The sequence below is a fragment of the Arabidopsis lyrata genome (genome assembly GCF_000004255.2).
Source record: "Arabidopsis lyrata subsp. lyrata unplaced genomic scaffold ARALYscaffold_5, whole genome shotgun sequence".
NCBI lineage: Eukaryota > Viridiplantae > Streptophyta > Magnoliopsida > Brassicales > Brassicaceae > Arabidopsis > Arabidopsis lyrata.
In genome coordinates, this window is record NW_003302551.1 from 16,801,379 (window position 1) to 16,824,246 (window position 22,868).

The 22,868-nt window shown below is 35.4% G+C and overlaps 4 protein-coding genes across 4 annotated transcripts; 2 read left to right on the plus strand and 2 right to left on the minus strand.

Annotated features, from left to right (window-relative positions):
* Positions 1-69: 69 nt before the first annotated feature.
* Positions 70-2,358, plus strand: LOC9314018 (probable proteasome inhibitor). Its single transcript, XM_021025804.1, has 9 exons — positions 70-376; positions 466-637; positions 734-880; positions 1,245-1,319; positions 1,396-1,476; positions 1,578-1,609; positions 1,703-1,775; positions 1,899-1,979; positions 2,078-2,358. The coding sequence occupies exons 1-9, from the start codon at positions 202-204 to the stop codon at positions 2,148-2,150; spliced, it is 909 nt and encodes a 302-aa protein (XP_020881463.1). The 5' UTR covers positions 70-201; the 3' UTR covers positions 2,151-2,358.
* A 229-nt stretch (positions 2,359-2,587) lies between these two features.
* Positions 2,588-3,493, minus strand: LOC9312303 (putative lipid-transfer protein DIR1). Its single transcript, XM_021025805.1, has 2 exons — positions 2,909-3,493; positions 2,588-2,791 (listed from the first exon to the last, which is right to left on the minus strand). The coding sequence occupies exons 1-2, from the start codon at positions 3,234-3,236 to the stop codon at positions 2,775-2,777; spliced, it is 345 nt and encodes a 114-aa protein (XP_020881464.1). The 5' UTR covers positions 3,237-3,493; the 3' UTR covers positions 2,588-2,774.
* A 1,468-nt stretch (positions 3,494-4,961) lies between these two features.
* Positions 4,962-6,575, minus strand: LOC9314019 (universal stress protein PHOS32). The gene is made up of 4 exons (XM_002877905.2): positions 6,286-6,575; positions 6,098-6,207; positions 5,884-6,002; positions 4,962-5,141 (listed from the first exon to the last, which is right to left on the minus strand). Exons 1-4 carry the CDS (start codon positions 6,458-6,460, stop codon positions 5,057-5,059), a joined length of 489 nt encoding a protein of 162 aa, XP_002877951.1. The 5' UTR covers positions 6,461-6,575; the 3' UTR covers positions 4,962-5,056.
* A 5,706-nt stretch (positions 6,576-12,281) lies between these two features.
* Positions 12,282-14,706, plus strand: LOC9314020. The gene is made up of 5 exons (XM_021025968.1): positions 12,282-13,130; positions 13,228-13,515; positions 13,614-13,878; positions 13,975-14,064; positions 14,169-14,706. Exons 1-5 carry the CDS (start codon positions 12,834-12,836, stop codon positions 14,282-14,284), a joined length of 1,056 nt encoding a protein of 351 aa, XP_020881627.1. The 5' UTR covers positions 12,282-12,833; the 3' UTR covers positions 14,285-14,706.
* Positions 14,707-22,868: the final 8,162 nt, after the last annotated feature.

The window sequence follows — 22,868 nt, forward strand, 5'->3', positions numbered from 1 at the left end:
TTCCAAAATCTTTGAGATTTAAGGCCCGTTCTTTTTATTTTGCAGACAAGCCCAAAACTGTTTCAAAGTAGGCCCAATATCGATCTAAGCTTAAGTCAAAGGCATATCACAGATTCACACTACTTCTTTTAGTTTTCTTCTTTCCCAAGATCAAAATTTGTTGAAGAAGGAACACTCTCGACAACTCTTGAGACGGAATCGATGGCGAATTCTCAGACGGTGATGGCTATGATCAGGTTGGCTAGACCGCCTTTTCGCAACAACCACGACAAGGTTGCTTTCGCTATTCACTCTTCTTTCATCGCCTCCGGTTACATCCTCACTGCCACCGGACGGCCTGCTTTCGCCGACGACGCTCTCTCTTCGTCTTCTCAGAGTTAGTATTGGTTTCCGTTTAGTTGTTGTTGTTTTCGACTTTTTCTAGGGTTTAGGATTCTGATTTTGTTCGATTCTGGAATTTTTTAGATGATGTTGGGATCGAAGGATGGAACGAATTTGACGGAGAGTATGCGTTTGTCTATGCGAATCCGAAGAAAGGATCAAAGAAAATTCTGGTTAAGTGTTTGGCGATGGATGATAAACTTCTTGTTGATGCCATTGCTGATGGTGGAGCAGAACCTGCTCATCTTGAGATTAAGTATGTCATGGTTTCTCTTTTCTTTTTTGCTCGATTGTGATTTTTTTTGGTGCAGAATCTTAAGAGGTAGTAAGAATTTTCTGGTTTTTTGTGCAGAGTTGATAAGTATGCTGAGGAGAGCATTGAGGGGGATTACTCTGCGCAGTTCAAGAATTTGGATAAGTTAGTGACTGATTTGCAGAGTCAGATTCTCGATAAGCTTGATGGAAAACCAAAACCTGTTGCTTCGAGAGCCCAGTCTAGGTAATTTCCCTTATTAAGCACCAAGAATTTGATGCCTCTTAGTGTTTGATCATGGGGACTAGCAACGAACATATGATTGTAGCTTGTATTGTCACTGGACTGTCTTGGGGAAGTAAACATAGATATTCTCATTCGTGTAGTCATTTTTCCTTTGTCTTAAACTCACAGAAATAACGCATAGCAGAGTCTCTGCTGATTTTGTGACTCTATTTTAGTGGACTCGGTTTTGATTTGGTACATGTAATTCTCATTGTGGAACTTCGTTTTGTGGAGGCATTTCTTAATTGGACCAGAATGATATATGTTTCCTAATTCTTCAAGTTTATTCTATGATCTCCATTGTTTTATCCTTGGTTGCTTGCAGCTCTGAGAGAAATGAAGAGCCTAGATATTACGATGATACGCCTAATCCATTAGGCCCTCAGATTCACCCCTCAGGGTATACATTAACTTCTACTTTTTTGTGCTTATTCTTACGATCAAAAACTAAAACTTATCGCTTATTGACTTCCTAGGGTGGTAGTTCCTCCGATACCTGGTAATGGAGGTTACAGTGATCTCTTCCCTGGCCCAGGTGCTGGAATGTACCCTGGCAGGTGTGTTATAGATATTTATAGTTTCTATTGTATAACTGTATCACTTCATTTCATCTCTAATGTCACTAACCACATATATTTTCTTTATTTTCTCTCCCCAGGGGTGGTTTTGGGGATGGAAGCATGCTTGTAGGTAGGAACGATCCTTCAATCCTTCTTGAGAAACGAGATATTATCACAGCTTTACTTGATTACAATTTGATAAACTGATTCTGTTTGGTCGCAGGACCTTCTGATCCTCGTTTTTTCCCATTTGGTGATGGTTCTGATCGACCTGGCTTCATGGGACCACCACAACCGTAAAATCTCTCTTTCTTTTACACAGATGCACATACACATACACAGCCATATAATTGAACACATGAAAAGTTCTCTTAATTGTTTCTGACAAGTAACCATGGATTTTGTTTTGGTTTTGACAGGGATATGCCACCTCCTGGTGCTCGTTTTGATCCTTATGGTCCACCTGGTGTTCCAGGTTTTGAACCAGGCCGGTTCACAAGGTAGTAATCTTATGCACTCAGTACTCTCCTTACTAAACTCCACAATTAAAATCTGTTTTGTAAATGGTTCTGACTTTTGTTTATATTAATCTGTGTAGGCAACCTCCAAGAGGGCCAGGAGGCGGGCACCCAGATCTCGAGCATTTTCCCGGCGGTTCAGATTTTATTTAGTAATGTAAAGCAATCGCCAAGGAAATAGAGAAAGCATGAGCACAACTTAAAGTCTGGTAGTAACTACTTATAGACAGTAGGATCTAAGTGGGTTTTTTTTTGTCAGCTGTTTTTGTGTTTGGTGGTGTTGTTGGTTTTATTCCCCAGCTGATTGTTTATAACTTCCAATAAATATATAAATAAAGACTTGGTTTATTTCGCTTTTAAATTTCCGTTGGCGAAGTATGAATCGGTCGCCATATAGACAATGGCTTGAATATATTGAGAATTTGAAAGCGGTAGCATCATGTCTTTTTGCTTCAACTACTTCGCGTTATTGAGATATGTTGGTGATAGATTTGACTTGCAACTAAGTTATACAAGTGTTTGCCAAAAACGACACCAGTTTAAACAATTACAAGTACAAAGTTGATACTCTGTTTCTGTTAAGGAAATAATTTAAGAACGTAGAGTGGAATCATTTTATATATTTATTAATATAGGTCCAATAACAGTCACACTGCTGATACATATAAACATTATCGTTATTCATATATTATACGGTACATGGAGACATAGTAGTAAACTCAAAGCTTCCACATAAAGCTCAGTGTTATCTCCTTCATCCTTATAGTCGTCAACAATCTACGGAAGTGTGTATGCTATAAGCAAATGGAAAAAAGAAACAAAACAACATTAGATAGATATTATGAAAATTATTATTAAAGTAAAAGCATAATATAAAGATATAACATAAAGTCAGATACATATATACTTACGTCCACACTTGTAACCAACTGGGCGGTTAGCGAAATTGCAGCGTTTTGGGATGGTAAGGGCAACCTCAGGATCAACACCGGAGGCTTTGGCCGTGTCGGAAAGAAGAATGGCGCAGAGACATTTAGGGTTTTGAGAAAATCTCTTAATCTGAGTGCAACAACCTCCTGGCACGGCGGTGTTTGCGTCCTGAGCTGCACCTGCACATGGAGCCAGCTTCATTGCTTCATTGTCCGGCGAAGATCTACCGCACTCTCCTGCACCGTCAACAACGGCTCCAACGAGGAAGATCAGGCCAAGTATGCAGAGAAATTTAATGGAAGATGCCATTTAGTTTCTTGGAGGGATTTGAAAGTAACCAAGATTGTGTTTTTGTTCGATGTTGTGTTGTGTGTTTGAATTGGATTCGTGAATGTGTGAATTTATATAGCGGAAGATTGAGTGCAGATTTGAGGCACTGAAGGTAGTGGAATAAGCACTTGAGTTTAGTGAGAGAGAGGTAGTGTTCTTACCTACAACATAAGTTCCAGGTGTTGATGTCTGAGAGAGCACTCAAAAAACCTCATAATTCTTATTCGGTATTATCAAATCGGATGGTGGATTTGTGGGAGTTGTGTCATCACCGTCCATGTAGTATGTAGCTTTTAAATTGGTGTTAATGGGTGGAAGATTAAAATAGAGTTTTTATTGATTTTATTATTATTATTGGTTAATGTGAAGTGAACGGATGAAACATTCTTGATCTCTCTTTAACAATTCTGAATTTTGGATGCTAAGTAATACCACTAAAATGGAAACTTGAATTTATTCGAGTTAAAAAAACCTTGTACCACAAGTTACTAACATAAGTATGAAAAGCGTAGATGATGGAAACCAAAGAGAGGCACCTGTGAGAGTTGGCTCTGTCTATTTGTGGGTTAATCAAACTAAAGGACTAAACAAAATCGGATAATGGTTTAGTTGAGCTGGTTACATAAAGCTGTGGCATTCTTAGTAATTTTGATCAAGTTTGCTCTGTTTCTATTGAAACTAAAAACTGGGCTTAAATCCCACCGGCCCGTATAACTTCGGCCCATAGTCTTGTTTTTTCACTTAGCTTTGTTGTTTTTCTTCTTCTGTCTTGATCTCTTAACATTCTACGATTTGTTTCTATTTGTAGTCAATTTCATTAAATTTTCAAATCGATCATTACGATGACGTGCAAAATAAGTAAATAAATTCACCACGGTGATATATCTGTTTTAACAAAAATAAATTATTCATTCATATATCTAATTTTTAATGTAAATTTTTTCTGTGGAATTTTTCCTTGAGAAATATTCTAATATTTGTTTCCATATAGTCAATGATCAATGTGAAAGAATCCAACCTGCCCATGTGATTTCTGTAGCACAAACTTATTTTTAAGAATACTTTGGATATACAAAAACTCCATTTAATCGAGCCCACCACATGTTCAAGCAGATCACATGGAGTGATTCCAGCAAAATACAGGAGGGGTCTTTTTCAAAAATGCCACTTTTTCAATGCTATTTTTTAAAAATACTTCATTTTAAAAACCTTATAAAAAAATGCTTTTAAAAATATAAGATTTACCCAAATATATATGTAATATTATTAAAACATAAATAAATTATATTTCTATGTATCTAAAATCTTATAAATACTTTATAAATACCTTATAAATGCATTTTAAATATCTTTAAAAACCTTTAAAATATTTTGTAAAACCTTTAAAAAATCTTAAAAATCCTTTAAAATAACTTATAAAACCTTTAAAAACACCTTATAAAATCTTATAAATACTTGGATCGAGTCTTCAAGTAGTAGTTACAATCCATAAGTACCTTATAAACCTAATAAACTTTTATAAAATTTTCAGATTTAAAAAAAGACATTTTTGAAAATAGATATCTAAAAAAAACATTTTTGAAAAGAAACACACTAAAAAAGGTATTTTTAACAATTTCCCAAATATTAATTGAAATAATCCACAAAACAAGAAGAAGAAGAAAAAAAACACTCTGGGCTCTTTTTTGTTGTAGTCGAATTACAAATAAAACCAACAAAAGGTTCTTTTATTAATAAAAGCATAAAAATGCGATAATGATTATATTTGGTAGGGACTTATGAGATAAAGACATCTTTATTTAGTGAGAATCGTTATCCTTGACAACGGTGACAGGGCAAGGCGCGTGTTGGATCACAAAGCTGCTCACGCTTCCCATTATTATCCTGTTTCATTGTTTTTAATTATTATTAGTCATTTACACTTGGAAAATATCTTCTTTACACTTCCAGACAAAAATGGTCCACGATTAAAGTTTAGAAGATTTCAGTACTCAAAGATTACCAATGATAAATATCACCGTTAAAAATATCAAAGATTAAATCAAAGACAAGTGTGTAACCACATACTTATTAGGTTTTCTTATAAGAAAAAGAATCTTAAATGTTTGTTTTTTCTTAATTATGAGATAAAGACAAAATTCAAAGCTAAAGCTAAAACCTAAAACCTAATCCATAGCTAAGCTAAAGCTAAAAACTAAAACCTAATCCATAGCTAAAGCTAAAACCTAAAACCTAATCCATTGTCCATTTTCTTTGAGAAGTAATTGTCATGAAAGTTGTATACTACCATGTTCCTCGAAAGATGTTTAATTTAGAAGACCAAAATTGTTGAAAGTAAAGTGAGATGGTTTTGGATTATTAAACCACGAATTGAAAGCCACTGGTATTAGACATTGTCTTTTAGTTAGGTAACGAGCGTTTCTTTAATCATGGATTTGGACCAACACCAACTAATATCAATGGCCCTTGATGAAAAAAAAAAAAAAAATCAATGGCCCTATTATCTCACAATTTATAATTTCATATAAACCAATACTAAACACTTTGCAATAATGGCATTTTGGCAAGACGATTCCCAATATGGAATAGAATTTATTACATAAAAAAAAAGGGAGCAAGAGATTACCTTTGAAGAGCACTGAGTCCTCTGCTTCCCATGACAATAGAATCGAGTTTAAGATCTTTAACAGCATCAACAAGCTTCTCTCTTGCATCTCCCCAGTATAACTTGGTCACTACATGCACCTTTTTATTTCAACAAAACCACCATTAATTTATATAGTTTCTTTATCAATAACTCTTTGAAAACAATGTATTTTGATTCGGATAAAAAAAAACACCTCTTTCTGCCTCGAGCCAGTGTCGAGCATATCAAGACATGCGATGTCGATTTTGACACCGTATTTCTCCATAACCTCCGGTTCCCTAAACTCTGCCAACGGTATGAGAGCTGCAGCACCAAATTAAACCGTATTAAACCGACAGATCAAATCGTAGAAGAAGAGAAAGAACAAAGTAGGAAACTTACGAGAACCGGATTTGAACCAGAGAGAGTTACGAGATTCATCGTCAGAGAGTGGTAGAGTGTGGATGATGTAAAGTGTGTCTCCTTTATCTGCTAAGTTCTCGATCGCCCATTGCAGAGCGTTCTTGCTGCTCTCAGAGAAGTCCATGGCGATTCCGATCTTCCTGTCTTTAGGCATCTTTCTTGACCCTTTTTCTTCTTCTCAAGAAACTTTGAGATGGTTTTTTTGGTTTCAAGATTTTTCCAGAGAGAAATGGTGGTGACTTGTGAGAAGGAAGTTTAGCTTCTAGCTTCAATGTTTAAGTTAATATAAGGATTTGGAAGTTTCGTTGATGCTTCTGTCCGATGTAGGATCCATTATTATGACTCATTTGTTTGCATCTGAACCGTCCATTTTTAAATCGTACGGTAGCAAGCAAAAGTATTTAGATTTTTGTTTCTTAAATGAAATCTTTTTTTTATTCTTACCGACAGATCGATAATGAAATCTTGTAATTGAATTTGTTTATTGTTTGTTTAGAAGCCGTACTACTAAGTAACGAATCCAATTACGTACAAACTTGTATAAAAATTAATACAAGTAGCTTTTTTGTATATAGAAGCTACTTCGTTAAATTTTCATCTCTATCGTATACATTTAATTATTTTATAAAAGAAAAAACTGTAGAGGTGTTTGGATCCAACAATTTGATGGCCAAATATATATAATATATTGATATGTTTTGAATCTTGATCACCGCTAATAAAAAGTAGTAGCACAAGGATCTCATTATAGTAGATGACTTTAGTCTTAAAAAGGCATTTTCTGGCAGTGATTTAATATTAAATGAGTTGTTTTACCGTTGGGTTAGGATCGTGATTGCTGAGTTGTAAGCAAATAGCCATGAAATTGCACGTTTGATGATGATTAAAATATTATGATATGTAAATGAAAAGTCATAATAAGAAAACAATCTTTATCTAACTACAAATGTGAACTAATCGTATGGATAGGATAGGACTATTCGCATAAATGATAAAGGTTTTTTTTTTTCATGTGTATCTTATTTTATAACACCAACATGAATATATACGTGGCTGAGGATTAGGGCAACTACGATTTAAGATGTATCTTAGATATGAGACTACCCCCACTCAAATCATTCGTTTTTTTATTGCAAGTTTTGAGTTAGTTAAATGTGTATTAATTTGGTTTTAAATTTCAACTTATGATTTCAATGCTTACCAACGGAAGTATCATTCAATTGTTTTTTGTATATTCATAGACTTTTGATATCAAAGTAGGAAAAAAGGATCAAATTAAGTTGAATACACGAACATCAGAAAACTCAAAAGTTTTAAACCGATAATTTGCAACTCAACAAACCTCAAGATTAATACTATTAAGAAGAAGAAAAATGATAAACTAATGACTTAATTGTTGTCATCATCGTCGTGGTTTGACGAATTTTGGGCTGCCTTCTTGATACAAACTAGAAAACATCGAGGTACTCATCAATTTTGCCTTCTTGATACAAACTAGGTCCTCAAAAACGCCCTCTCAAGATATAGGCATTTTGTCGTTGACATTTTCTTCATATTAATGAATTTCCTGTTTTGGGAATATATGGACTCCTTTGTTTGATATGATCATTGATAAATAGTGCCGTCAAAGTTTAGTCTTCTTCAAAAGACCAATCAACTTATACATTTGAAATCATCATGCCTGATTTATTTCTTTGTTCTTAAATTTATGGGGCTAACTAAATGAATATTTGGAAATACCTTTGGGCTGATCTATTTAGATGGTCCCTGATATGGGCTTTTAATGAAATACGTACCTACCCACGAAATGTGAATTCTTCCTACAGGTGCGGCCATTTGTAGAAATAATAAATTCTTGGATGCGGGATCAAAGCAACTATGTTCTAAAATTATTGTACATCTTATATGTATGAAAAAATTTGATTGTTTGCGAGAGATCATGTTATAAATTGTGTGAATGAATTGGCTAGCAATGCATAGCATGAACATGGATGATGGTGGGTGTGATAAATATCGAATTACATGATCATAGGCCACAGCGATTGTAAAAGTTGTAAGTGTCAAGTTATAGGGGGTCGAGGGTGTGTTCGAGGGATATGGTATGGTGTCACTATCAAGAGAAACATGTCAAGCTATATGACTTAAGAGTTTTTGTTGAAATTCTGAATAATGTGCTCGAAGGCCTTGGTTGATGTGAATATGTCACGATGCTTCACAAAACCCTAGAGTCAAAGCACTACATCTTTTATTTTGTATAACTTTTCATACGTTAAATTAGCTTACATTGCAAGCAAAAACATGCGAAGATCTCTCTCTCTCGCTAAGTCTAAAGTTTTGAGGAGATTGGGTATGGTCCGCCGTGTATACATGTGACAGTGGAGCCTACGCACGTGACGGTAACATGTGCGATCCATCTAAACATTATCCTAATTTGCAGCTTTAATTGCCAAAAAAAATTAGGATTCAATCTTTGCGTGAATCCATAATCAATAATCATGGATCGGACTTTGTACCGGACATATATTCGGTTTAGCTGTCTGATTAAATGTGCGATCGAATTTATATTGTCTGATTAAAGTGTTTCTGAAAAATGCAAAATAGTATGCTAAAACCCTTTTCGAGACATTTAACAAATCATATTGCAACATATTAGCTTTATTAGTAATCATCTTAAAACTTTGTTACTGCAGGTAAACTATTTCTTAGTTAATCATCCAAGAAATAAATACAAAAACAAATTTCTCAAAACATATATAGGGTTAGGTTGAGGATTATGATGTGAATACTAGTAATCAAAATTATGTATGCAATTACCAAGTAACGATCACATGTTGTAAGCAACTTATTCGATCAACCAAATATTTTTGAAATCAGAATTGTATAAAGAAATGTAGTTGAATATACGGGAAAACAAGAGAAGGTCCCATATGGTTCTTTGGTTGGGAATAATAGCTCCAGCCAATTATATTTTTATTTCGGAAACAAACATGAAAGTATATTTATAAGAGAAAAAGGAGACAAAAGCAAAGAAGAGGAAATTATGGAAACAAACAAGCTTAAGTAACCTCCCCAAAATTGAAAATACTTAAAGAAAAGCATTTATAATATTTGATATTTTCATCGTGATATTGTTATTGCCACCGAAATCAAAATGGACTCCACCACCCCACCCAGAAAAAAAAAAACAAGCTAACGAGAAGTAATAATTAAAAACAAAAAAACCATTGGTTAAATTATATAGTCAAGATCTTTTGTCCAGTTCAGACAAGTCTCGTGTTGTCCATGTGATGTGGCTTTAATTCTCTGTATGTCAAATAACATCATTTTTTTTTTTAAAGCTCATACCTTTCATTAAACATCAAATTCTTTTTATATTTTATATATGAATTAAAATTCGAATATTTTCATGTTCTTTAGGCAAAAAATGTCTTTATCTTTAGAAAAAAATGTCTATCTCTCGACATCTTTTATGTTTTCATGATCATATAAACTGGACCCGAAATTCTAAGCCTGCTATAGAGAAACTAAAGTTATATGTTAAGAAACAATTACGACTCCTGTCTAGTCAACTCTAGTCAACTTTGCTGAACCAATTTATGTTAAGGTGTGTTTTTGCAAAAAATAATACTTCTTTGGGATCGATCGGCGGCGTCTCCGACTTTATTTGTATGATCAACATACAAAGTAGGCCTAGGCATTCGGATTTCAAATTGGATTCGGATCGGATATATTCGGATTCGGATAATTCGGGTATGAGAGTTTATTATCCGTTCGGATTTTATGATTTTTCGGTTCGGTTTCGGTTCGGATATATTCGGATTCGGATAATTTGGGTAGGAGAATTTATTATCCGTTCGGATTTTATGAGTCATCGGTTCGGTTTCGGTTCGGATAGGTGTCGGATTCGGATCGGTTTTTGGGAAAAAAAAAACTTAAAAATAGTTCAATGTTAATAAAAATTGGTTTAATCTTACTAAAATTTGGTTAAATTTTGCAAAAATATGTATAATTTTAACAAATATAACTAAAATTTTTCCGAAATCTAGGATATTTAGGATATTTTTGTTATTTGCTATAAAATTACAACTAAATATAACTAATATTTTTGGATATATAATTTTTATTTCCGGTGTTCGGATATCCTTTCGGTTTTCGGTTCGGATCGGGTTCGGTTCGAGTAATTCGGATAGGAGAATTCATTATCCGTTCGGATTTTGTGACTTTTCGGTTCGGATTCGGTTCCAAATTTTTCGGATCGGTTTCGGATCGGTTTTCGGATTTCGGGTTTTATGTCCAGGCCTAGATAAGGATTACAAAGACAAGAAAGCATGTCATGCACGTTTTATGGGCCGGAAATAATGATCCATCCACAATTATATATGTATTTGTGGGTCATACATAACGGTGTATTTTGTAATATTTTCTTATTAAAGGTTCGAAAACTGATTTAATCGTATCACAAAACTAAATTTAAGAGCCTATTCTGGTTTAAAGCTAACGGAAGATGATGGAGTGGGAGTCTTCACACTAATTAAAAGCATGGTCAATAATAATATTCGAGTGGTTGGTATAATAGTGCTTAGTTTTGATCGTGATAAGTCAAAGAAGTAGAAAACGATGTTGTAATAACTTCGTTTTATCTTTCGGCGAAAAAAGAGAAATTGCTAGTAGTATTTAGGGGAAATTCAAAATCGAGGCTCTCTCTTTCTGCTTTCACTTTGTTTTATTTGCGGAAAATGTGTTCTATGATTTCGGAAAGTTTGTGGGAGGGCAATCATAGTAACATTCATTCCCCCGTCAGCATAATCCAACACATCATCTACTCTAAAAGCATTAAGCAATTTAGGAATGAAGAATTTAAGTACACTATGTATAATGCATCTTTTATCTTTCTTTTTTTTTGTCACATTTATTACGCCAAATTATAAGTATTTGGATTATCCGAAGCTAACCCACATAATTAAGAAACTTATTAATTAATGTCTATTATGTAAAATAAATAAAACATGAAAACATCTTGCCGTAAAGGTTGAGAGAGTATGACATAAAAGTGATTAGTGAAAATGATGTTTTTAGGGAAGTGGTAAAGGAAATAGTAATCTTTTGAATAGACATGATATTGACATGCAGATCTAACTCGCATGTCTCTATTATGTTACATACATAAAACATACCATCCAACTAGATAAACATGGGAATAAATTGCAATTTTCATTCTCCTCTGTCAATTTTGTGACATCTTACAAAAACTTTTAAAAAATTCTTGTGACATTTCATGTTTATCTCATTTCTTAGTGGACTAAACTTTGATCCATCACCGTTTACATAAATATAATTTAACAAAATTTATTTTACAAGAAACCTTTATCAAATTATTATTCATATTAGCTTTATTAAATTAGTGGGAAATAGGAGATAACTTGTACGCGAAGTATCACATCTCGTTCTCTGGTTATGCCAAGTGGATAATAGATGGGCCAAATGTCGCCTTGCGACAGCCAGCAAATCAAAATTCGCCATGTGTATATGCCACGTCACCCACCATCGCACAGTGCAGTTGAGCTGTATTTGTTTTCGGCACCGTTATAAACCCAACGGAATTTTTGTAACTTAACAATGGGTAAAACCGTCATTTATACTCGTCTCGAGAAAGTAACCATTAAAAACCTAAAGAAACGCGCTTTCCACGACGGTACGTGTTGGTGTGACATCATACCTTAGTTAAATTACAAAAATATCCTTGTCTCTCTCTGTTAATCATTTCTTTAATTAGATTTTCATCTTTTAAATCACAATAAATTTTTTTTTTAACAACTTTATTAGATTAACTTAAAATAGATAATTCTAAAAAATATATCAGTTGTGATTGGGTACAAATATTTTGTGCTAAATTATCCGCTTTTAAATTCGCACATCGAAAAATCAAAATCACAATAATTTTTTAATTTATCTAAGAAAGAGACCCGACTTGTGTACCTTAAATAGGAAAAAAAACATCGTATTCTACGAATCAAAAACGTGTAATACACGCTTTCACATTAAATGCAAACTAAATACAAAAGGGATAAAATCATAATTGAATCTAGACCCCCAAGTTGGAGGGGTAATTAAAGTAAATAAACAAAGGCACGTGCTAGTCTAATGACGGTTATAACCCTATCACGTGGTAGTCAACTCGCTTTACAGATATTACGAGAGTAAGGTCCCACAATCTTACTTGCCATTACCCTCTCTCTCCATAGTTAGTAGTAGTTGTGAGCGCGTCAACTCCACTTTCTAAGGCGCGTGAATAACGAAACCCCTCTCCCCCACCACCACCACCACCACTACTACTACTTCTTCCTTCTACAAATACCTCAAGAGTCTCTTTCCCTCGTCTTCTAGTGTTTTTTATTTTCTGTTATTTTCGCCTGAGACTGGGTCCCTGAGAATTTCACAAATCTCATTATTGAAACTTAACAAAACAGCAACCTCCGTTATTAAAGTTCCCTCCTCCTCGATTTCCGTGGAAAATCACACTTTTAACCATGGAACCTAGTAGCGTAATCGACGATGCTGAGTTTTGGCTTCCGCCGGAGTTTCTCACTGACGATGATTTTCTCGTTGAGAAGGAGAATAACGGTGTTGGAATCGATGACTCCTTGTTCCCGTACGAGCCTCGTCATGGATTTGGCTCTACCGTTAAGCCTAAAACGGTGAAGAAAGACGACGAGGAGAGTTTCTTAGCCGGATTGACTCAGCAGATGGTTAAGTCTTCTCTAGAAGATGATTTCTCCGGTGGATTTTGTGGTAATCACGCTTTTCCGGCCGGTAACGATAACAAGGTAGTTCGATTTCGACCTAAAACCAACTTCGTTCTCTATCGTCTCTGTTTTTCTTCGATTTTTGATTTTTCATTGTTTTTTTTTCATGGTTCTACAGGCGTGGGGAATGAATCGTCCGTCTCTGTGTGTCGCCGGAACTGGCTGTTGTTGCCGAAATCAGCGATTGAACCAGAACTCCAATTCGCGAGTTTCTTCATGGGATCTGTACTGTGCCGCGGAGAGGATGAGTATCAACGACGAACCGTACCATACTGGCAGAGGACTTCTCAGTCCTCCCACAAAACATTCCTCCGTCGCCGCCGCCGTCGAAAACCACTCCAACAACGGCACCGGTTACTACAACAACCATCAATCTCTCCAATACCAGAAGCTACAAGCTATCCAGGTAATCAATCACAAGCAAAACTCTCTTAAACACTTGATTTTTGAGTTTTTGTGTGCGATTGTGCTGATTGGTTTGTTTTCATTTGTCTTCTTCCGCAGTATCAGCAGCTAAAGCAGCAACAGTTAATGAAACATCATCGCCAATTGGTGCATCAGAGCAGAGGAGTAATAGTTAATGGCAACAAAAATGTTGGTCCTGTGGATTTGTCGTCTTCTGCATGGTCTAATCAGCTTCCGAGGCGTGAAGTTATGAGAGCTGTATTCATCGGAGACCATACCGGAAAACGTGGCTCAACAGGAACCGGCGTCTTCTTACCTCGAAGCGTTAACCATGCTTCAAGAACTGAGACTCGCGAGAAGCCCAGTAAGTTCCAAAAAAGTTCAATTCCCAAATGTCAATTTTTGGTTTCCTATTTTTGTTTAGTTTTGTGATGGGAAATGTTTTTGGTCTTGGGTTTAGCTATATCGACAGTTTTGGTTCCGGCTAGATTGGCTCAAGTCCTGAATTTGAACCTAGGCGAACCGGTCCGGTCTTCGACAAATCTCAACGGTATAACAAATTAATCTCAACTTCTATACTTCTATATAGCTAATTCAAGTTAATTGAGCTGTCAGTTGTATAACCAATTGGTTTAATTTTTGTTAATCATGTAGATATGTCGTGGAGACAGAGGAGCAACAATGGTGGGTTCTCGAGCCAGATGCACGGTGGCGTGAGGGCAGAGCAGTCAGTGCAAGAGCCTCGGTTACCTTCTGAGTGGGCTTATTGACTGATTTTGGTGTTCGTAAACTTTGGATGTGTTTAGGGTGAAGATTTTACGGGTTTGATGAAAGAAGAAGATTAGGATTTGATGATAGGTAGTGAAATAGTGGAAAAAACGTTAGGGTTTATATAGATAGTGGAATATTTGGAAGAAGAATAAAGAAAGTTGCAAGTGTGGAGAGGACGAGGTTTTGGATCGTTTAACCACCCATTGATGGCTGATAGATGAAGAAAAGAGAGCTTTGAGAGAGAGAGAGACAGTGGTGACATTTTTTTGGGTTTTCTTTTTTTACTTGGAAATTAAATGTCAGCCTGTCACCGGGCTGTTCCTTTAGTGTAATCCCTCTCTCCCTCTCTTTTTGTTCTCGCAACTCTTAAGCAATGGAGAGAGAATTAAATAAATTAGTAAAAGAAAAGTTAGTTATATAATTTTGTTTGCCATCAGATGGATACATAATTTCTAATTTCTAAAATCTTTGCATGCGAAATCATATCTTGATACTGAACTCTTTGATAAGAAAATATCTACTCTTTTTTCTTAATTGATTATCAGAATTTGACAATCTAATTTTGGAGAAGAAATTCTCACAAACCGAGAGCTAACAGTAACAAGTACAACCCATAATTGGGTAACACAAATTGACTTAAAAAAAAAAAAATGGGTAACACAAACCGTCTTAATCTGAGGTAAGAACATCCTAATCAACATGTTGTCTTCCACAAATTAGTTTCACACGTATATAATATAATATACTACTTCCTCTGTTCCTGAAAATTTGATGTTTTATAGTTTACACATATATTAAGAGGATGTTATTGGATTTGGGTTTTTAATGGACTTTGAAATCTAGTGTTATTCAATTATGTATTTGCAAAAGTACGTTAAAAATTTGCTGTTATTGGATTAGTATTTGTTTGATGCATTCTTAAATGAATTAAAAACAACTGTTATTCAATATTCATTTGATTTGTTTCATTTTGGATTTGAATGTACTTTTACTCATAAAACATGAACAAAAACAATCCAAACACTTAATCAAGTATTTCAAAATTCCACGTGAACTCCACATACAAGCATTGAACTTCAAAATCCAATTCACATATTATCTGTCAATTCAAGTCCATAAAAACCTCAATCCAATAACAGCTCCTAAGAAACAATCATGATTTAATCATTTAATAATTTTTTCTTTTTATTAAATATTTTTAATAATGTATGAACCAATAGTAATCTAAAACAGTTAATTATTTGTAATCATTATGCTTTGAAATCTTTGATTTGTTAATATTAATTAATAAAAAATAAAATAAAAAGCTAGAAAATCAATCTTTGTGGAACAAACCTAAAACACTAGAACATTAAACTTTCAGGAACATAGGGAGTATGATTTTGAAAATATATTAGTTACTAAATCAACTAAAAAAATAACGTTCTTAAGAAAACGTACCAATTGAGACAACTACTGACACAGGCAGAAGTAACCAATACAAAAAGAAAAAAGGTGGTACTATGATGATGCCCAAAAACCTAATGAGCCTTGTTATTAGCAACAAAACACAGCTCCTATAGTATATTCAAACTCCTAAACAAGTGAAATGGTAAAATTGTAATGAAAGGAATTTGGCAACCCATTAAACAAATACTCCCTAGTATTGATGTAGCAGTCGAAGAGAAGTAATTAATGGATCATTAAATATCTAGAAGCACACGAGCAGTTAAATAACTCGATCTTTGATTAAATGCTAAAATGCTGGTCTTCTTTGTGGAGCAACGTGCAGACTTTGTCCTATATGCCATTTGTTACTCCAGATATATTGTCGCCAGATTAAATATAGTTTCAGTTTAGTTGTCGTTTTAGGATTTAAATTTTGTTTCATAATAGTTGTCGTTTTAGGTTTTCAATACAAATGTTTGGTGAAAATTCCAGGTTTATCCCTACTGTTTTAATGTTTTGGCCAATAAATTTTTTTATAAAATATATTAATAAAAGGTAAAACAGAAAATTTAATGTTTTTCTTAATTTGAGTGAAAAAACCTTAAACGACAACTAAAACGAAACGGAGGGAGTAGACAACTTCTAATATGGTATTGAAATTTGAGTAGTGGCAGCTGTTTTTAGTTGTCTTGGTTTTCTCGGTGTTTGTTTCCAACAACTAGTACGAAATCACCATGTCCAATTTTTAATTATTGGTAGTAGTATTAATCTTTACTTTCTTTCGTCGACCTATATTATTGTTTGTTTTAAGATTCATACACCTACACCAAGAGCTTCAAGTTTTGTAACCACATATTCTAATTAGCACGGTAATGATTCAATGGAGTCACCCATGACTTTAAACATAAATTGGTTAGAACGCCGTTTGTACCAAGTAACAATTCGTCTTGATCTAGTCTTTCAATCCAATACCTTAATCTTAAACCATTTTCCGTGGGAGTATGTGAATGGGACTCACATTTTCATGTGGGTGTTTGTATTTTTGACTGCTTCACGCGGTTCGTATCGTTCTACTAAATTATTGGTATTTGTTTGGATATATAACATTAATGAAAACCACTTGCATTTTCACATGACTCCGCATTTATGCTACTTTCCTCACTTTCCATAATTCACATAAAAACAATATATACAGTATGATTACTATTTTGAAGAAATACATTAACGTTGGTCTCTGTATTCACACTTAGTTTTTTTCGAATTTGAAATCTCTAAGAATTCAAATTTGTACTTTCACAATCACATCCGTGTTCTATTCGGAAACTACATAATAAGGTATATTATAGTACTTGATTGTTTAGCCTATCCAATTAACAAAACATATGGTAGATTTTAAAATATGGCTTAAATGGCATCAACTGCTAACATGAAAAAACATGTCCTATGGATTATTATTGGCAAGAGCGAATTTTAATGAAAGTTACGATGCTTGATTTCTTAAAGATTAGTATTGTGTATTGAAGAAAAACTGTATTTGCAAGAGAAGAAATTAGCTTTGAAATGTATCCCTATATTTATATACATTCGTCACTATATGTGATTACTGTCTCTGCAGACCAATATTAAAAACAACAGGTTGACCTATTTGCAACCATCTGTCTGCAACTTTGTTTCATCTTTTTTTTTTTTTTGGATTTTCTTTGGTCGGCCTTTTTCTTTATGTGGATTTTGAATGCTAAGAAAAAAAGAATTTGAGTGAATTGGTTCTCACATGTATAGAAGAAATTTTCAACAGTCAAACACATTTGCTCAACTAACAACTACCAAACCCATCACCAAATTTTCGTTTCATTTGTTGTGTTGTACAAATTTTAGATCCAAAAATGTTCTTCCAAAATCGATTGAGGTGCTTATGTACGTACATATATATTAAAAATATAACATAATTCCAAATGTTGTAAACTGTGTTGTTCTATTGATTAATGAATGAGATTTCGATACATATATATACATGATGAGGGGAGACAAATCCCCATTGGGCTAGTAAACCCTAAAGCCCAAAAGCCCACTAAGTACAATATAGGCCGTCATAAGGAGAATCTTCAAGAACATGGGCATGGGCCTTCTAGGACATGGACATGGGCCTTCTAGAATATGCATAAGGTCCACGGTTATGGAGTCCATCCAACATGTGGTTTATAACACTCCCCCTTAGATGACATAACCGTGTAGATGCCAAAGGATCTCAGTAATACGCTTGGGGATGCTGCCTCATTAAAACCTTACCAGGAAAACCCATTGGGACAAAACCATGGTTAAGGAAAAAGAGTACAGCACGTATTACTCCCCCTGTTTTGGTCATCCCTGCAAGTCCTTAAGTCTCCGCATTCCAATTTGATGCGTGAGCTTCCTCAATGTCGATGTTGGTAATGCCTTGGTAAAGAGATCGGCTGAGTTGTCGCTGGATCGAACTTGTACCACTCGAACTTCTCCATCCCTTTGCAAGTCATGCGTGAAGAAGAACTTTGTTAGAATGTGCTTCGTCCGATCTCCCTTGATGTAGCCGTCCTTGAGCTGAGCGATACAGGCGTGTTGTCTCCTCATATGATGGTCTTTGATGTTGTAGTAGCTGCGCCTTGAAGAAGGCTGCCTACGTACCCTTGGAAGGGATCAAGCCACACGTAGTTCCTATCTATTGACCATGCCATAATCTGATTTTACCTGCATCAGCAAAACAAACTAAACCAAAGCAAACTAGACCTTCTTTGGTTAGATCAGTATAGAATAAAACCCAAATAAACAAACATAGGAAGAATAGAATTTAAAATTTAACCAAACCTTCCTTCAAACCTTTCTAGTGCCTTTGGGTTGATCATGAACTAAATTTAGGCAAAGGAGGTTCACGGCAAAACATATGTCTGGTCTAGTGTGGCTAGCCAAGTACATTAACGCTCCTATGGCACTAAGGTATGACACTTCAGGATCGAGAACTTCTTCCTCATCCTTCTTTGGACCGAATGGATCACTATCCAATCCGAGGCTTCTCACCACCATTGGGCTGCTCAATGGGTGGGCCTGGTCCATATTGAATCTCTTGAGTACTTTTTCAGTATATGCCTTTTGATGCACAAGGATTCCATTATTCACGTACTCAAGTTGCAATCCCAAACAGAATTTTGTCTTGCCTAGGTCTTTCATCTCGAATTCTTTCTTTAGATATTTGACTGTTTGGGCGATTTCCCCAGAGGTTCCAAGGATGTTCAAATCATCCACATATACTGCTATTATCACAAACCCTTCGTTTGCAAATTTCTTTATGAAGATACATGGACTGATGGGATCATTCTTATAACCTTCTCTGACTAGGTACTCGCTTAATCTATTGTACCACATGCGTCCACTTTGTTTCAGTCCATAAAGCGATTTGTTCAGCCTTATGCAGTATTGGTCTCGAGACCCTTTCTTATCTTTATCTTTGAGCTCAATACCCTCTGGTAATCTCATATATATCATCCAGTGGACTTATATAAATATGCAGGCATTACATCCATTAGCCGCAAATCAAGTCTTTTTCTTTATATAGCCAGACTTAGCAAAATTTAAATGTCTTAGCATCCACCACAGGGGAGTATGTTTCTTCATAATCTATCCCCGGTCTTTGTGAGAATCCTTGTGCTACAAGCCGTGCCTTATATCTCACGATTTCATTATTCTCATTTCTCTTCTTCACAAAGACCCATTTGTGTCCTACTGGTTTTTACATCGAATGGTGTCCTTAAGGTCGGACCAAACTCATTCCTTTTCTTAATGATTCTTAGCTCCACGTTTTATGGTCTTGTACCATTTAATCAATCAAGTCTTTGAGTGCACTCTAGTATAGACGTGGGCTCCTGATCCTCATTTATATTCATAAATTCAAGTGCTACCTTGCATGCAAAATCATCTTATGTCGACATTTCTTATATGTTCCATTATGTTCCAGACATGATATAATCGATTTGAGATTTATTATGGTCAGGACCTTTAATACTTTGCAGCTTGGCGTCCCAAGCTACATTATATGGTACCTGTACCTTAGAGCCGGCCGGCCTTATCTCCATGTCTGGGATGGTTTCCTTAGTAACCTCGGATTCCTATTGCACCTTTCTTTGATTTTCGAGGATTTTTATCTTTGGAACCTATTGGTCTACCACGTTTCTTTCGTGTGTTAGACTCGGTAGCAATTTCATTGATTCGCTTTTGGATATCAATACGTACTGGTGCATTACAAGCTGGTATGTACGTTTTTGTAACTTTCTTTGGGTCAGCAAAGGAATCTGGCAATGTATTAGCTAGCTTTTCAAATGTATAATCTTATGGACCTCTGATTCTCATGCCAGAGTCCGAGGATCTTGCCAATTTAAGGATGTTTGATTTCATTATATTTCTTTTATTGCTTTACCCAGCTTGTTCGTCTCTCCACCTATAGTAGGAAACTCGGATTCATTAAAATGACAATCCGCGTATCTAGCCTTAAATAGATCACCCGTAGTTGGCTCTAGATACTTAATAATGGTGGGAGAATCAAATCCAACATATATTCCCATCCTCCTTTGAGGTCCCATCTTTGTTTCTATGTGGTGGAGCAATCGGTACATATATGGCACACCCGAAAGTCTTTAGATGGGATATGTCTGGCTCATGACCCATAAGTAATTGGGATGGTGAATATCTATGTTCACTAGATGGCCTTATGCGTATAAGTTCTGATGCATGTAAAACAGCGTGTCCCCAAGCGGCTACTGGGAGCTTCGACCTCATGAGTAATGGTCGAGCTATCAATTGAATTCGTTTAATGAAGGATTCCGCTAATCCATTCTGTGTATGTACATGTGCTACGGGATGTTCCACACTTACCCCCATGGACATACAGTAGTCATTAAACGCTTGGGACGTGAATTCACCGGCATTGTCTAGACGTATAGTCTTAAGCGGAAAATCTGGAAAGTGGGCTCGCAGTCTTATTATCTGGGCCAATAACCTAGCAAACACTTGGTTTCTAGTAGATAGGAGACAAACATGCGACCATCTTGTCGATGCATCAATGAGGACCATACATATGTCTCCTTGTATCCTTTCCAGAAATTTTAAGGTCTCTTTATTTACCTTAGCCGGTGATGGCCTTATAATGAGTTTCCCTTGTGAACATGCTTCACACGTGAGATTCTTAGGGATAACTCTTTTCTCTCTTAGGGTGTGCCCCTTTGAATTAGTTATTAGTTTACGCATCATACTATGACCCGGATGGCCAAGCCGGTCATGCCATAAAGTGAATTTCTTGATGAACTCTTTGTTCATTGCCATATTAGCTTCGATCATATCGATTTTAGCATAGTAGAGACCAGTGGATAATGCGGGTATAGTCTCTTAGGACTTTCTTATGTCCTTGGGTGATCTCAATTATATTTAGGAATTCTTTGTTCCCTTCACCCTTTGTTTCAATATGGAAACCATTCAATCTTATATTTTTGAAACTTGACAAGCTCCTCTTCGAGCTGGGTGAATATAGGGCATCGCTTATTTCAAGATGCGTGCCCTTTGATAAAAGTATATGGGCATGACCATGGCCCTCAATAAGACTAGCTATACCCGCTATGGTGCTAATATTGGCATTTTTCATTATGAGATTTAGGAAAATATCTCTTATCTTTTGTGTGGCTCCACTATCCACCACAATTATGTTCTTGTCCTCGGCCATTTCTTATATGGACAAGAATCATGTTCTAAACATAAAATAATATAAAATAAATTCAAGCAAATAACAATCAATGAACACATAAAATGCAAAGAAAAACATAGAGGTTTTGATGTCGAAGTAAGATTTATCAACTTGATTCTTTTATGCAATCAGAAGTTTCATACTCTATTAGATCATCTTGATCATGTTCACCATCTTTATATACCAAATGGGCTTTAGGATTCTTCCCTTTTACACTCTCTTGATAGAGGTCACAACGATGTTTGGAAGTCCTACATATCTTAGCCCAATGGTTTCCCATTCCATATCTATGGTATACTCATTTGGTCGAGTGTTGTGGTTTGGAAATACCACATCGTCCTCGCCCTCGACCACGGCCGGAATTGGGTCTACATCCACGGTTATAGTGGTTCCCATGGCCGGATGAGTTATAGTGGCCACAACCACGTCCTTTCAATACCACATCTATGGCATACTCATTTGGTCGAGTGTTGTGGTTTGGAAATACCACATCGTCCTCGCCCTCGACCACGGCCGGAATTGGGTCTACATCCACGGTTATAGTGGTTCCCACGGCCGGATGAGTTATAGTGGCCACAACCACGTCCTTTCCATCCACCACGGTCACGGCCGTGTGGTCTATCACTTTAGACGTGGTTAGATTCTTTGGATTCTTTCTTATCCTCTGCGGCCTTATTGGCATTAGGTAATGGGGTTAATCTATGAGGTCGTAACTCACTGTTTTTATCTGTAAGTCATTATTTTTTTTTTTTTTTTTCATCTAGCAATAGACTCATCCACGGACTTATAGTCCTGGATTATGAGACTCTCAATAAGATGGTGGCTAATATTGTCTTGTATCTATCTTTCTCTCTTGGCATTCTTGCCTTATTAGATACATTCACCAAGTCCTTTTGACTTTAGGATAATCTTAGTATCCATTGCCCATTTTAAAATAATTATCTCCTAAGAAATTTAGGGCAGTAAAGTACAAGTTGTAATTCAACATCTACAAGGAAAAGTTTTGAGTCAAAATCATGTAATCGTTAGTGTCATGCGGTATTTTAGACCGAACCATGAATCGATTTACTTAGGGATTTGACTTTCCTCTTTTGCTTAGGATTAGATTTCCTCTTTTTATTAGGATTAACTTTTCCTTTTCCTTTTTAGGATTTACTTTCCTCTTTACTTTAGGATTAATTTTCCTATTTCACTTATGATTTTAGATTTTAAGATTTCCTATTTTAATTAGGATTTGGAAATTTTCTATTTCTTAAAGTTTTCCTATCTTGAATAGGATTTATGAATTTCCTAATTTAATTAGGATTTAGAGTACAATAGGATTTAGGATTTTATTTAAGTTTTCATGCTTTCTATTAGAATTTTAAAGTTTCCTATTTTATTGAGGATTTTAAGAT

Coding starts and splice junctions, on each gene's coding strand:
- LOC9314018 (XM_021025804.1), top strand. CDS start 202: ATGGCGAATTCTCAGACGGTGATGGCTATGATCAGGTTGGCTAGACCG. Junction 638..733: donor CCTGCTCATCTTGAGATTAA/GTATGTCATGGT, acceptor TTTTTTGTGCAG/AGTTGATAAGTATGCTGAGG. Junction 1,610..1,702: donor GGATGGAAGCATGCTTGTAG/GTAGGAACGATC, acceptor GTTTGGTCGCAG/GACCTTCTGATCCTCGTTTT.
- LOC9312303 (XM_021025805.1), bottom strand. CDS start 3,236: ATGGCATCTTCCATTAAATTTCTCTGCATACTTGGCCTGATCTTCCTC.
- LOC9314019 (XM_002877905.2), bottom strand. CDS start 6,460: ATGCCTAAAGACAGGAAGATCGGAATCGCCATGGACTTCTCTGAGAGC. Junction 6,208..6,285: donor CTGGTTCAAATCCGGTTCTC/GTAAGTTTCCTA, acceptor TTGGTGCTGCAG/CTCTCATACCGTTGGCAGAG. Junction 6,003..6,097: donor CTGGCTCGAGGCAGAAAGAG/GTGTTTTTTTTT, acceptor TGAAATAAAAAG/GTGCATGTAGTGACCAAGTT.
- LOC9314020 (XM_021025968.1), top strand. CDS start 12,834: ATGGAACCTAGTAGCGTAATCGACGATGCTGAGTTTTGGCTTCCGCCG. Junction 13,131..13,227: donor CGGCCGGTAACGATAACAAG/GTAGTTCGATTT, acceptor ATGGTTCTACAG/GCGTGGGGAATGAATCGTCC. Junction 13,516..13,613: donor AGAAGCTACAAGCTATCCAG/GTAATCAATCAC, acceptor CTTCTTCCGCAG/TATCAGCAGCTAAAGCAGCA.